The 13,762-nt window shown below is 41.5% G+C and overlaps 2 protein-coding genes across 8 annotated transcripts in view; one reads left to right on the top strand and one right to left on the bottom strand.

Moving 5' to 3' along the window:
- The window catches only part of adcy7 (adenylate cyclase 7), a 54,160-nt gene extending 47,522 nt beyond the window's left edge, over positions 1–6,638 (top strand). For both annotated transcript variants that reach the window (XM_077562904.1, XM_077562903.1), the window contains 10 exons: positions 468–605; positions 706–816; positions 1,519–1,715; positions 2,939–3,050; positions 3,124–3,282; positions 3,393–3,539; positions 3,619–3,726; positions 4,692–4,806; positions 5,014–5,138; positions 5,212–6,638. In XM_077562904.1, coding sequence (XP_077419030.1) covers positions 468–605; positions 706–816; positions 1,519–1,715; positions 2,939–3,050; positions 3,124–3,282; positions 3,393–3,539; positions 3,619–3,726; positions 4,692–4,806; positions 5,014–5,138; positions 5,212–5,358 — 1,359 coding nt within the window. In that variant the 3' untranslated portion in view covers positions 5,359–6,638. The remainder of the gene's footprint in view (positions 1–467; positions 606–705; positions 817–1,518; positions 1,716–2,938; positions 3,051–3,123; positions 3,283–3,392; positions 3,540–3,618; positions 3,727–4,691; positions 4,807–5,013; positions 5,139–5,211) is intronic.
- Positions 6,639–6,640: 2 nt separating this feature from the next.
- On the bottom strand, positions 6,641–13,343 carry brd7 (bromodomain containing 7). Of its 6 annotated transcripts, none has more exons than XM_077562908.1 (17): positions 13,191–13,343; positions 12,294–12,487; positions 12,126–12,219; positions 11,991–12,051; positions 11,377–11,521; positions 10,860–10,970; positions 10,631–10,794; positions 9,931–10,039; positions 9,768–9,846; positions 9,529–9,636; positions 9,317–9,452; positions 8,761–8,872; positions 8,639–8,680; positions 8,020–8,086; positions 7,787–7,924; positions 6,952–7,083; positions 6,641–6,793 (listed from the first exon to the last, which is right to left on the bottom strand). In XM_077562908.1, exons 1-17 carry the CDS (start codon positions 13,279–13,281, stop codon positions 6,720–6,722), a joined length of 1,857 nt encoding a protein of 618 aa, XP_077419034.1. In that variant the 5' UTR covers positions 13,282–13,343; the 3' UTR covers positions 6,641–6,719. The 6 variants fall into 6 exon arrangements, with proteins under 6 accessions (XP_077419034.1, XP_077419035.1, XP_077419036.1 ...); XM_077562909.1 differs by having other exon boundaries at positions 7,787–7,921; XM_077562910.1 differs by having other exon boundaries at positions 8,639–8,677.
- Positions 13,344–13,762: the final 419 nt, after the last annotated feature.

The raw sequence follows: 13,762 nt of genomic DNA, 5'->3' as shown, positions 1-13,762 counted from the left end.
TCGTATTTTTTGTATTAGTCATGAAGAAACACTTACAGGGGTGAATTCATCATCCATCTATATCCAATTGCTCTCTTTTGGTTCTGTTCACCTAATGCATAGTGGTGTCAGGTGGTGTATTTATGTTAATTTTGGGTGGTGGGGGGCGTGACTACCTTGTCCCTTTAAAGTCACCTTAATCCTGTTTTGTCCTTGTAAACCACAATTCAAGTGTCGTCCCAAACCACCATTTTGTCAGGTCTGATATCTCAGGTTGTTAACCTCTTTTCTAAGCTCTGAAGGGTGCTAAATTCTTCTCAATTTTTTTGAAGTGATTTAGCCTTACTCCCATCATTCTAAACCCTTTTAAAAGGTGTGTCAACTTAAATCACCACCGGGCCTGTTTCTGAAATTTGTCAGTCTATACCATATAAACAGGTATGTGTGTGTGTGTGTGTGTGTGTGTGTGTGTGTGTGTGTGTGTGTAGCGCATGTTTCCAGAGAAGCTGTCGGGCTGCCAGTGGCTGGCGTCCGTTTCTGAGGCGGTGGTGAAGAAGCCGTGCGTGCGTCTCCCGCTGGCCGCCGTCACCACCGCCGTCATCGTTCTCTTGGCCGTCTTCAACCTGGTGAACAAGACACCCCATTAAAAAAAAAACAAAAAAAAAACTCTGCTTTCCTCTTTGGCTCATTTCAATTTTCCAACCTTCTTTTCCTTCTCTCCCTCAGTGCTTCGTCCAGGCGCATTTTCCAGACTGTTCCAGTGGTGACGTTCCCGCCCCGGGTCACGCAAATGATTCCGAGCCACTGGGATTGCAGGGAGGACTCTTTTGTCTGCCTGTGAGCGGATTAGCACTTTATAGCTGTAATGGAAATAGAAGGTTGCCTGCCGCCCCACTTGTAAAAAAAAAAAAAATTGGATTTTCAACTAGAAAAGGCATATGACAGGAAATATTTTAACTCATTCACTGCCATTGACGACTATAGACGTCAAAAATTCATGTGAACTATTTCTATTAGTTTAACTGTTTTTTTTTAAAATTACATTTAATTTTTTATGAAAACCTAGAAAAACAATTGTATTGTACAAAATTGGGGGGGGGGGGATATTAAACTAATAGAAATAGTTCAAATTAATTTTTGACGTTCATAGCCGTCAACGGTAGTGAATGAATTTAAAAAATTTTTTTTAAAAATTAGGGTTGACAGATTAAAAATTTTAATCGTTATTTATCGCATTACTTCACTAGTTAACTCACGATTAATCACAAATTTTATGTCGGTTCTAAATGTACAATAAAAAAATTCTAGGTTTTCATACTCTTGTTAACAAAAGTGGGAAAAAATGTTGAATAGAAATAGTTAAAATGAATTTTTGACGTTTATAGCCGTCAATGGCAGTGAATGAGTCCTTGGCCCATGCAATAATGTTCATGAATGGATTCAACCAACACGATTACCTCAGAAGATCAATTTTTAACCAGTTGTTACACCCTACACAGATATGACTTAAAATCGTCTCCTTTTCGGTTTTCCCTCCAGTACTCTGTGTATTGCTGCATCCTGTCCCTGATGGCTTGCAGCGTGTTCCTGCGGGTCAGCTTGGAGCTCAAAGTGCTCTTCCTCGCCCTGACGTCCAGCGCGTACTACATCATCATCCTCAGCACCAACAAGCAACTCTTTGTGGCCTACGCAGGCGTCCTCCACGCTCAGATTACCGGAGACGGCAACTGCAGCAGGTGGGACTTGATACCAAGATAAGATCTGTAATGAAGAAATTAAAAAAAAAAAAAAAATAGAGTGAGAGATAGAGAGCGAGAGAGGCGCTTTGTGGAAAAGCCGACAAGTCTCCGGTCACCTAGGAGGGATTTAGACCTATGTGTTTACGTAGAAAGAGTTATGCAACCTTTATTTTGATGGACAGTTGTTCCGGAACAAGCTTTAAAAGGATTTATGTGGGACATGTGATTCATTAAGATCATATAAATGTGCATAAAACTCTAATAACGCACCAAATCTAATAAAAGCGACTAAAAAGACTGATTGATGAAAAATAGTCAATTTAATTATCTCTGTTGATAATCTACATCGTTAACCAAAATAGCAGCACCTTCTAAATTCTTCATCTTTGGTGAACGGACATGTTAGACTACACGTTTCTATTATATCAGTGCTACTACGTCATACCACAGTTAGTTGTCGAGTTGGTTATCCTCTTAAAAATAATAAAATAAATGCCTTCCTTAAATAAATAGATATTTTTTCAACTCTGGAAGAAAAGTACTCGAATTGTAGTTAATGGGCTCCTGTTCCCAATGTAAATATAAAAAACTAAGAACAATAAAGAAAAAAAATATGTAAAAAAAATAAACATAAGCCTGAATATAAAAACCTGAATAAAAATTAAAAGCACAAAAAATAAAGATTAAAATTACAAATAAGAATTTCTAAATGTATTATTAAATAAGTGAACTGAAAAGAGACACAACTGAAAGAAAAAATAGAACATGAGGAAAATGTGAATGTTTAAAATTAAAGTCAATTTAAAATTCAAATTACAAAAATGACAAAATAAGAATTAAAATAGAAAATAAAATGGAGATTAAGAAAATAAGAAAAAAATGAGGAATATGACAAAATGCAAGAATTAAAATAGTTATGAAATGTTAAATTTTAACACAAAGTATTAAAAATGACTTTTCAAAATTAAACATTAGCACATGAGAAATATGTATGATTGAAATTAAAACAATGGAAAAAATTGATTCCCCAAATAAAAAGTACAGGAAAAATTTGATTCTTTAAAAAGAAAATAGTCAAAATACAAAAAAAAAAAAAAAAAATTTTTTTTTTAAATATCACAAAGTTGAGGGAAAATAAAAAAAATAAACAATATGAAAATAAAGAAACAACAATGTAATAAAAAGAAACAAGCGTGAGTGGGTGTGTTTGTTGTGCACAGCCTATCAGACGCGTCGATAGTGAGGCTGGTGGGCCTGATGAAGCATCCGCAGGTGATGAGCTGCATCTACATCACCTTGTTCCTGGTCACCATGCTCATCATCTCACAGCAGGTACTCGCCTACTCTACCCTTTATCATCATCATCATCATCATCTCCCAACCAATCCTGGTGTGTGTCCATCAGAACGAGTCGGTCTTCCGTCAGGACTTCCTGCTCAAGTACAAGAACCACACGGAGCAGGACGAGATCGAGACCCGGGAGAACCTGAACCGCCTTCTGCTGGAGAACGTGCTGCCCGCCCACGTGGCCTCGCTCTTTGTGGGCGAGAACAAGAAAAACGAGGTGAGGTGCCGGATGTCCCCAACAGAGACGGCAGCTGCTTTTTTTTGGGGGGGGGGGGGGGTAATTATGCAAATGTGTGATTGCGTTCTATGGAAATCCCCTCCCAACAGGATCTCTACTACAAGTCATACGGCTGCGTGTGCGTGATGTTCGCCTCGGTGCCCGACTTCAAGGAGTTCTACACGGAATGCGACATCAACAAGGAGGGCCTGGAGTGCCTGAGGCTCCTCAACGAGATCATCGCAGACTTCGACGAGGTTGGCATCCCGCCGCTTCTTTTGCTTCCGTGCCATTGAATCGTCGCATGACTGGACGATGGCGTTGTTGTCCCCGCAGCTGCTGTCCAAGCCCAAGTTCAGCGGCGTGGAGAAGATCAAGACCATCGGCAGCACGTACATGGCGGCGGCCGGCCTCAGCGGGACGCTTGGTCAGGAGAACAATCAGGTGGGCTGGCTGAAGGGGGCGCTTGAAAGGAACTGTTGCATATGGAACGCGGTTCCTTTGCCGAGTGTTACCCGTGTAGAGTGAAATACGACAACATGTATGGATAGGGAGTGCGCCGGACCACCAATAGCGAAAATCTTCGTATAATTGATGCCCATTGAAATTACTTTTATTGCTCTTTTTGACGCCACCCCCCCAAAAAAAAATTTCAAAATGAAAATAAAAGATGAAATAAATATATTTAAAAAAAAAAAAAAATATATATATATATATATATATATATATATATATATATATAAAATCTGAGGACAGAATTAAATGGATTAAAAAATAGGAATTAATACAAAAAGGCAAAGAAATTTTTGAAATATAAGACAGAAAATACAAAATAAAATACATTTAAAAATGAATACAAGTAAAAGTCTGAAACAATTGAAAAATACTATAAAAAGGAGAAATGAATAAGAATAATTTGAAAAAATGACCACAAATATAAATAAAGAAAAACGAACATATTAAAAAAAGATATAAAGGAAAATTTAATAACAAAACAAGTAAATACAAGTAACAAAAATGATTAAAATAAAAAAATAATAGACAATTATTACAAAAATAAAGAATGAATACAAATTAAAAATTAAGGGTAAAAACGAAGAAAATATATGATTTATTTTTAAATGACAATTATAAATAAATGCATGAAACAGTTATAGTAATCAAACAAAAAATGACCTTGAATAAAACTCAAATGAAGTAAAACCACCCTTGACGTGTAATTGAGAAGCAACAGGAAGCAATTGCGTCACCCAGTAGCGCTTCACATCTACTTGTGCACTGTCTCCTCCACTTGGCAGAATTCTTAAGCCGATGTAATCCATATTTGACTTTTGCGAGACAATTTCCACAACATTTTAGCTGCACTCATCCCAGTGGACCAAAAACGAACGGCGTGTGTGTGCGTCCAGGACCGGGAACGTCAGCAGGCTCAGATCGGCATCATGGTGGAGTTTGCCGTGGCGCTTGTCGGCAAGTTGGACGGCATCAACCGACATTCCTTCAACAACTTCAGGCTGCGCGTGGGTGAGTGTGCGCTCAAACAAACATTCATCCCTTTGCGAGTGAGGACGGATGGGAAAGCTTATGTCATCTTACTTGGCAACGCGAAGCTCCCGTGACTTCCCCGCTGCCAAATTTCCTCAGCACTTAACAATTCCGCACTTGATTTATCACCATTTCACACTGTCTGGAAAAGTCATCATTTTAAAGTTTTCTTCGTTGTTCCCGCAGGTATTAACCACGGTCCCGTGATCGCCGGCGTGATCGGCGCCAGGAAGCCTCAGTACGACATCTGGGGCAACACGGTCAACGTGGCGAGCAGAATGGAGAGCACCGGCGAACTGGGAAAGATACAAGTACGTCCAAGAGTCAAGCCAAAGAAAAAAAAAAGCCAAATTCTAAGTGAATGTTACGCGTGTCGCCCGCCAGGTGACGGAAGAGACGTCGGACGTGCTGCACAAGTTGGGCTACTCGTGCGAGTGCCGCGGCTTCATCAGCGTGAAAGGCAAAGGCGAGCTCAAGACTTTTTTCGTGTGCACGGACACCAACAAGCAGCAAGGCATGGGACTCAGCTGAGATCGCGAGAAAAATGCAACGCTCGCTTGCACGCATGGGGTAAGTGTTTACGCTGCACAAGGAGGGACTGTAATACCGCGGTTGTCCTGCGGTGGTGCTGCAAATACAGGAAGTACATAGTCGTTGATAGAGTTTGGCCGACTCGTAACAACATGGCGTCCATATGTCATGTGACCAGCAGTTGACCAATCACAACTCTCTCTATCAACGGCTATGAGGAAATAAGAGTCGAACTGCGCTGGATGAGCTCGGGATGGAACCGGAAATGGACAAAACAAAACCTTTACACAAAAAAACATACGACTTTGATTGTATATCTAGATCTTTATAACATCATGTTATTTGTTGATATTCGGGGGTGAAATGAGTTTATGTTCAAGAGTCCCCTTGTAAAAAGAAAGAAGTGATTTAGGTTCCAGAATGTAGTGATTCATTTGTCTGACTTCCGTGCTGGCCGCGTGGGTTCAGTTGTGAACGTAAATGCTTGTTTGTCTCTTTATGCGCCCTGTGAATGACAGCAACCAATCCAGGTTGTTTGCCCAAAGTTGGCTTAGATGGGCTCCAGCATCCCACAACCCAGAATAGGGTAAGTACTATAGAAAATGGATGGATGATAAAAGGGAAGGGGCCCTTTTTTGTTGTTGTCAATTATTGTTATTCCGGTACAGACTTTTTCATGTCAAATCCTCATCAAATTCTGTTCACCCAAACTTTGTGTCAATTGGTAAACTTGATGTTGTAGGGCTGATTTTTGGGGATTCATGTTGTGGATCCCCAAAAGAGACACATACCTTGAGAAACTGTATTATGGCCCTTGGAGGACTTTTGTACTTTAATGACCATGAAAGAAAATGTATTGTACTAAACCAATTTTGTAGACATTTTGTGTCCGATGGAAAAAAAAATGGATTCTGTTTGTGGATCATTTTGTCGGCTTTGTTACTGTGTAATGAGCAAGACACGTGTTGTGGTTCGGCGGCGGGGGTCATGTTTTGCGTGTATTTTTAATGGGACAATCTGTATAGCTGTGTTGTTGACAAGCATGTAATCATGTCCGGATTGTTGTCGTCATGCCTGCTACTTTGCTACTTGCTTACTTGTGAGGCGTGTCGTTTCTCGAAGAAGGACCGACTCTGGAGCATTCATCTCGTGGCCTTACTCCAACCACCATCTTGTTTTCAAATGTGTGGATATTATGATTAACACTGTTGTATAGTTGTCACGTTTTTTTTTTCTTTTTCGTGTGAACAAAATGTTCTGAATAAATTATTCACAATGGATGTATGGTTTGTTCATTAAAAAAAAAGTTTATTCAATCTCACACAATGGGGATTTTTTTTTGTACAAAAAAATTTTTAAAGTTATGAAACAGCAGTGATGGGCGGTGCATCCTGACAGCTTGGTGTGGTGTCCATGGGTTCAGCCATCTCCCGCACTGAAACACAACAAGGACATTTTGGTGAGTTTCCGACTGAATACTGATTATTCAATCTTGATCATATTTAAAAGGGGCGCACAATGTGGTTTATGTTCTCAAATGATTTATGATCAAATACAATGAAAGTGAATATGAAATGAGATGAAAGTATTCACCCGTGGTGAGGTCGATGAGGGGCTCTGGAGGGAGAACGATACCCATGGCCTTCCTGATGGCCCAAATGCTGCTGATGTCACGCGGCGCCACTCGACCCGTCAGCTCGGCCAGGTTGGATGTCACTTTCTCAGCTGCAGGCAGATGTACAAAAACAAGATTTATTTATTTTTCCAAGTTTTGCAAAATTGTACAAGCCGCAGGGTTCAAAGCATGTTAAGAAATGCAAATATTAAGGGTGTCGGGCGATAATTTTTTAAAAACCGTAATTAATAGCATGACTTCAATAGTTAACTCATAATTAATTGCAAATTTTATATCTGTTCTAAATGTACGATAAAATGTTTTTTTTGTAAGTTTTCATACTCTTAACATTAAAGTGGAAAATGTGTTAAACTAATAGAAATATGGCTGTATCTTTTAGTAATTGATACAATAATTTCATAAAATTAAGTTAAAATTAAAAAGATGTACTGTACTGTAAACAAATATATTAATTTGTGTTGGTCATTTTTCTGCCACTAGATGGCATCATTGCAATTGTATTGGTGACAATTCAGTGCATTTTTCTTTTCATATGAAGGGCTATCTAATCTTTAAAATGAAGTAACTTATGAAATTCTGCACATTTTTAAAATACAACTTGATATGCATTATTATTAAATTTATTATTGCGAAATAATAATCCCTCCAGTACAGGCTTTCCAAGTAAGGGGCGGTCATTAATTGCGTGTTAAAAAAAACCTTTAAATTAACACAAAAATTTTGCCACGCCTAATCAAATTTAGCTTATAGTCCAGAAATTAGTTTTTTTTTCTTTCTTTTTTTTTTTCTTACCCAGCTCCAGCTCCTTGGTGCTGGGTGCCAGCAGGCAAATCATGTTGGGCGGCTGTTTGGTACTCAGACGTTCCCTCTGCACCTCGTGCAGATCCCGCAGGAGCCGCGTGGTCTCGTCCAGTTTCTGCTGCACGTCTGCTGCCACGACAACACCCGATCAATGTTTATTGATCCTCAATAAGGTACATCATGTCTGTTAGAGTAATGTCTCTTGTGTTGATGGCTTCTTATACCTCCAGAGAGCTCCTCGGCATCAAGAGGCTCCATTTTACTGCAGCCCGAAGCGCCCGGTTGGACTGCCTGAAGGCGAGAGAGAGACAGACAGACAGACACGGGTTGGAAAAATCAGCATTTCATGTGGGACTAAACATTTGAGTTCTGACAGCATAGCAGTGAAATTTGCTGACTCGCCATAACCGGACGAGATCTTATAAGCAATCCTGCTGGCGGAAACTTATACCGTCCGTGTAATAAAGCTGTGGCTGGCGAGCCGAGGGGATGAGAGCGAACTGGAAGGAGGCCAAGAATGGCAAACAAGACAGACTAAGTGTGTGTGTGCGCGCTGTGAGGGGCCATTCAGCAGGCGGCGAATGAAAACACTAAACTCCCCTCCGGGGTCTCGGCTGGTCGTGTTTTGAAGACGTTTCCATTCGGATCACAGTGAGCGGCCGCCATGTTGACACAGCTGCTCTGGAGAACATGCGCTTTGACTTGCAAACGTCACATGCTGGTGAGGATCGACCCCCCCCCCCCCACCCCTACTTTCACTGACATTTTGCGCTGGAATGTGAGAGGCGGCAAACAGGTGTGCGGACCCTCCGAATCCAACACACACACACACACTTGACTCACCTCTGCGTCAGCTTTGTCCTCTTGCGAAAGCTGTTCCACCTGCTGGGCGCACAAACACAATCAAGTTCCTGTTGTGTTATACTAATAATGACATTGTGTTTAAAAAAAACAAAACACCTTACCGGTTCAGTCTCTTTCAGCTTTTTCGAATGTTCGCCGTTAGTCATGGCGTCAAGAAGGTTGTCGGCCATTTTGTACACGTACTCGTCCGACTTGGACAGGAACTCGGACAAGCTGCCGACCACACGTATTGATTAACAAATGATTATGATAACTATGGAATAAGAGGTGGGGGTAAGTCACACGTCTTCACTTTCAAGTTCCATGCGAGTCTGGTTAAATCAAACAAGTCATTACTTGTGTGAAGCAAGTTAGAAGTGAAGTCACTTTGCACTCATTATTTGCATGAAGCATCAACTTGCGTTAGCTGGCTGGAATAAAATATTCATAATTTAATACTAGTCCAAGTTTACTGTCAAACATTAAACAAAGAGAATTACACACTGTGTACTCAAAACAACCACATCATTTAGCCTTCAAGTGCAGATAGCCTAATGCTAACAAATAGCATTTATGTGGCGATGCTAACGCTTTTACGAAACGTCTACAAAAACCAAACCACAAATACGACTGCAAGCTTCCCGAGGCGCATACGGTCCTTGTGATACACAAACTGACCTGTCCGAGCCCTGCAGGCTGGACTCGTCCCCGTAGAGGCTGTAGATGAGGTCCGAGTCGTCCTTGCTCACATTGGAGAAGCTGGAGTCGTAAGCGGGCGCGTAGGACGTGAACGGCCCGTAGTTCATGTAGGTCACTTGAGGAGGACTTTGTGTCAGAGGAAAACTCAATCTCTCGAGTGAGCGTGTTTTTTTTTTTTGGGGTGGGGGTACCTGGAGTGATGTGGTTCCTCTTGTCCTCGCGGAAGCCCTGCAGGCAGTTAACGCCGCTGTGCAGGCGGGTGGACATCATGCCCAACTTGACGGGGCAGTGGCCCGCCTCTGTGGAAGCAATCGGCAGAGTTTTGCTTTTGAGTGTTAAAAACACGTTTGTGTGCAAATTGGGGGGGGCGCTCTGTCTGCAATGGGATTTGAGCATCCTCCATATCTTGCAAATGTGTCTTCTAGTTTACCTCCTACTGACGGATCAGCGGGGTTGACAAAAGCCAGAGTGGTGGAGCCATCAGCCTGCTTCTGCCTGCTAAACTCCAACTAGGGAGGAAAAAAAACAAATCTAACTATGAAGGCAGACCTCCACCAAGGCAAGTCGTTGCCTTGTCGGACATGTTTGCTCACGTCGCACTGCAGCACTCTGTTGGACAGTTTCCCCCCGGACTCCTCGATGACCTTGCGGATTTCCTCGAGCTCTTTCTCAGCCTCTTCTTCCTTGACGTCCTTGTCGGGTCTGCCGGAAAATGAAAGGCGACAAAAGAGGCTTCAGTTTGCTGCGCTATCCTTCAGTCTGCGCCGAGTATAATGTGCACCATCAGGACATCTTTTGTGGCAGCGGGAACACTGAAAACATTTAAAGTGCTAACAGCTAGCATGTTCGTAACAACACGTGTTGTAGATATGGGTGACACTTAAACAAGAGCTATTTCTGCAGTTCTATGCAAATAGCTAGCATGCTAGCAACCCGCATTCACTGACATGCTTTTGTTGTAGCTGCTAAACAATTTCTGCTCATTCCGTGGAAGCGTTCAAACTTTCAAAATTGTGTTTCTTCGTAGGGAAGATGTTTCTGCACTTCTGGCGGCGTTTTGATCACTACTTGACGTCACATGTGATTTTAATGGGAGTCAGAATGACAAAGACGCACACAAAGACGTCACAGAACAAGACCAGACACGCTGAAAGACATTCCTAGCGTTCTCCGCCTGCGGCTTCACGTAAGAGCATTCAAAGGGGGCATCAGAAGAAAGAAAAAAAAAAACTTGATGGCAGATGCTGAGTGTTGGAAGGTAAGAGAAAAGTGGTAGTAACGATTGAAGGGAACCTGGGCATGCCGGGCGTCTGCGAGCGCTCGCTGCCCTCTGTGCTGGCTTCTCTTTTGGTCACCAGGTAGGCCAGCCCCTGTGGCAGGCACTTCCCGGCGGCCTTGTCAGACGGATCCAGACCGGACATGAACTCAATGCTCTGCTTCAGGCTCTCCAGACGCTCCTGTAGGTGGAGGAATGTTTGAAAAGCGCTCTGCTGCCCCCGTGTGGTGGGTCTGCTCCTTGTACCTTGCTGAGGATCTTCATGCCCGAGTGCAGCAGCTTGCGAGCGGCTTTGTGGTAGATGGTTTCGGGCTTGTTGTACACCATTGCGTTCTCGCACATTGTCCTGAAGTCAATCTACGACGACAGCAATAACAACTGCAATAAATTGCATGTGAAAGCTCAAAGGGCTAAAATCGTCATTTAGGTTTTTATTTATATTTTAATCTGAAAATGTTTTTTGTTTAATTGAATGTTACATTTTTACAAATTATCCTTGGGAACTTTTGTCATGGAAAATGTGGTAATTTTAGGGATGTAAAGAAAAAAATACAATCAAAAGCTGTCGACCAGAAATTCTGAATCAGATTTGAACAAAAACATGAAAAAAATGTCTCAAAGCTGTTTTTTCAAGCTGTCATTTTAGTATGTTACATGTATAAGAAAATTTATCCAATTGGAAAAAGGCTTTCTAACATGAAATGTAGGGGAGAAAAAAATATTTCAATACTTTATATTTAATATAGCTTACAAATATTCCTACCTTGAGCTCATCCAAAGAAGTGTAGCATTGTTTCTTGACTTTGTCTTTAATGGTGCTGAAGTCCATGGGTTGCTTGATGATGACCGAGTAGCCCGGAGCGATCAAGTCTGTCACGGGGAAGGTGAAAAACGAACTGGGGTCTTTCCTGTCCACGACAACAAGCACATGGCATGATAAATACCGTGGTTGCTTTGGCTTCATTCGTTCCATGACCAAGCTCATAACCCACTTTACTCATGTCAAATCGATAATGCCTATTGAATAAATTGAAATCGCTTCTAGACTCAAATTTTTCATGATATGTTTTTAGTAAAGACAAAAAGCATTGCAAGTGGTTGGTTACCAGCTCAGGGCTAATAAACGGCTGAAAGTATCAGCGATGGTGGCTCTCCTTGCCCAAATGCGAGGGTATTACAATACTGTTCCTGCGCCATATTTTGCCACTTCACCTGAGTGGCAGCATATCTTCTATCTGAAGCTTGCTTATAATTCAAATTTTAGTTTGCAACACAAAGCAAAAAAAAAGACAACTTGGAAAAACTCCCAATTTTGTGCACTCGTGGGTTAAGGTGCTGTTGTAATTGTGACCAATAATCATGACAATAATGGCATACCTTTGGAGTTGTCTGATGAGCTGGTTGAGTGCTTCTTGTAGGGGGGTTTGTTCTTTCTCTGCTGAAGATGTAATATAATAATAATAATAAATCAATATATTATCTAGGAAAGAAGTTTTTATTTTTTGAGGATACCTTCCAGTTTATCCAGCTCCGATCGAATCGGAGTCCTGCAGTTTTCCCGTTCGTCTTCTGCATCCACTTCTCGGCCCTTCTTCTTTTTGATCACCTACAGTAACAACGCCAATCAATCAATCAATCAATCAATCAATCAAAATCACCAAGGAACAGAAGCTGCATTACCTTCTTCTTTCCTTTGTCACTATCGGGTGTGCCACAGTTCCTATCTTTGTCCTTCTTTTTTTTCTTCTTCTTGTCTTTGGCCTTATCACAGTCCGGTGACTGGTCATCATAAAAAGTGTCCCGGCTGGAGCTCCCCGTGGTTACCTCATTGCCAGATACCTTTAAGACCAGCTTGAGCGGTCTCTCTACATATTCTGCAAAAACAAATGTGAAAGACATGCAAGTGTTGGGCAGTATGGCTTGAAAATAACATCTCAAGATGTTTCCCCCTCAACAAAAATCAATTTATTCCAAACGAGGTTTGCATTCTAGCATTTGATTTATTCCTCCTGATACCAAACAAGCTTCAAAAACGTATCTAATTTTTTTTTTTTACTTGCATAAAATGCCATTCAAAATAACATATGAACGTATGGAATTTCACATAGAAAAGTGTCCCTTTTGTCAAGGTATCTATACATACTTAGCAATACCTAACAACGACAACCAAAGTCTTGCTAAAGCAAATAACGGCAAGCAACAACCATTCACACATGCTAACTAACTGCTAACTAGCTAGCTGGCGAACTAACGGCAAACCACATTACGAAATGCTAACGCTCACTCGCTCAGCTATCTGGCAGCGACAACAGTCTAGTGACAGCTGCAAACGTGTAAAGCGAATAATGAGGTATACACTGGAAAGTTTTTATCTTAAGTCGACTTTTCCACATTACATTTAGTATCGTAACATAAACGTGGTCATATAAGAGACAGTTTAGCGGTGATATTACTAGCATCGAAGCTAAGTCCTCGGTGAAGATGCCGTCGCGTCTGTACAACAAGCATTTAAAATTCAACGTAAAAAAAAACAGTTTATGAGTCCTTCGGCGATAAATGTATCGGTTGATTAAATACCTTCATATGCATGCTTATCCGACTTATGTTTCTTGTGTTTCTTTCCCATTGTTTGTATTTTTTCAGGCAGTTTCGTCACCACCGGCGACATTCGACTGAAGCGCTGAAGCTGTTGTTCACCCTCGGGCGCCACTTAGAGGCGAGGCGGTGGGATTGCGCTTGTAAGTGAAGTCTTTTGTCGCCAGTAGGGAGCGGAATGACTCTAGAAATACTTCTTCTTTCGTTTGCCACAACAATGTTGAATCGGCTTCGTGTGCCACCAGGGTCTTCAAATGAGGAGGAAGGCTCCTGATGTTGGACAACTGTGAGGATGTGAGGTTCTAGTATCGGATAGGCGTTTGTTTGTTTGTTTCATTAACCCCAAATTTATACCCAAGCCCCCTAATCCTAACTAGCCCCCCACTTCTGCTTAGGAAGGGGGGTAGATAGGAATGAGCAAAGTTTTTCTGTTAAGGGTTAGGTCTTGAGGAGTAGGGGTTAAATGAATACATATATTTGGAGCCAGCATAATAATGTGATGAAAGGTGACAAAGGGTGGTCTAATATTTTTTTCCATGACTGTAGGTGACATT

Source organism: Vanacampus margaritifer, chromosome 4, assembly GCF_051991255.1.
Source record: "Vanacampus margaritifer isolate UIUO_Vmar chromosome 4, RoL_Vmar_1.0, whole genome shotgun sequence".
In the NCBI taxonomy this organism is placed as follows: Eukaryota; Metazoa; Chordata; class Actinopteri; order Syngnathiformes; family Syngnathidae; genus Vanacampus; species Vanacampus margaritifer.
The sequence above is the reverse complement of the archived record's forward strand: the minus strand, read 5'-3'. Positions and strand labels throughout refer to the sequence as shown.

Coding starts and splice junctions, on each gene's coding strand:
- brd7 (XM_077562908.1), bottom strand. CDS start 13,281: ATGTCGCCGGTGGTGACGAAACTGCCTGAAAAAATACAAACAATGGGA. Junction 12,220..12,293: donor GTGACAAAGGAAAGAAGAAG/GTAATGCAGCTT, acceptor TTGTTACTGTAG/GTGATCAAAAAGAAGAAGGG. Junction 10,795..10,859: donor GCATGAAGATCCTCAGCAAG/GTACAAGGAGCA, acceptor CTCCACCTACAG/GAGCGTCTGGAGAGCCTGAA.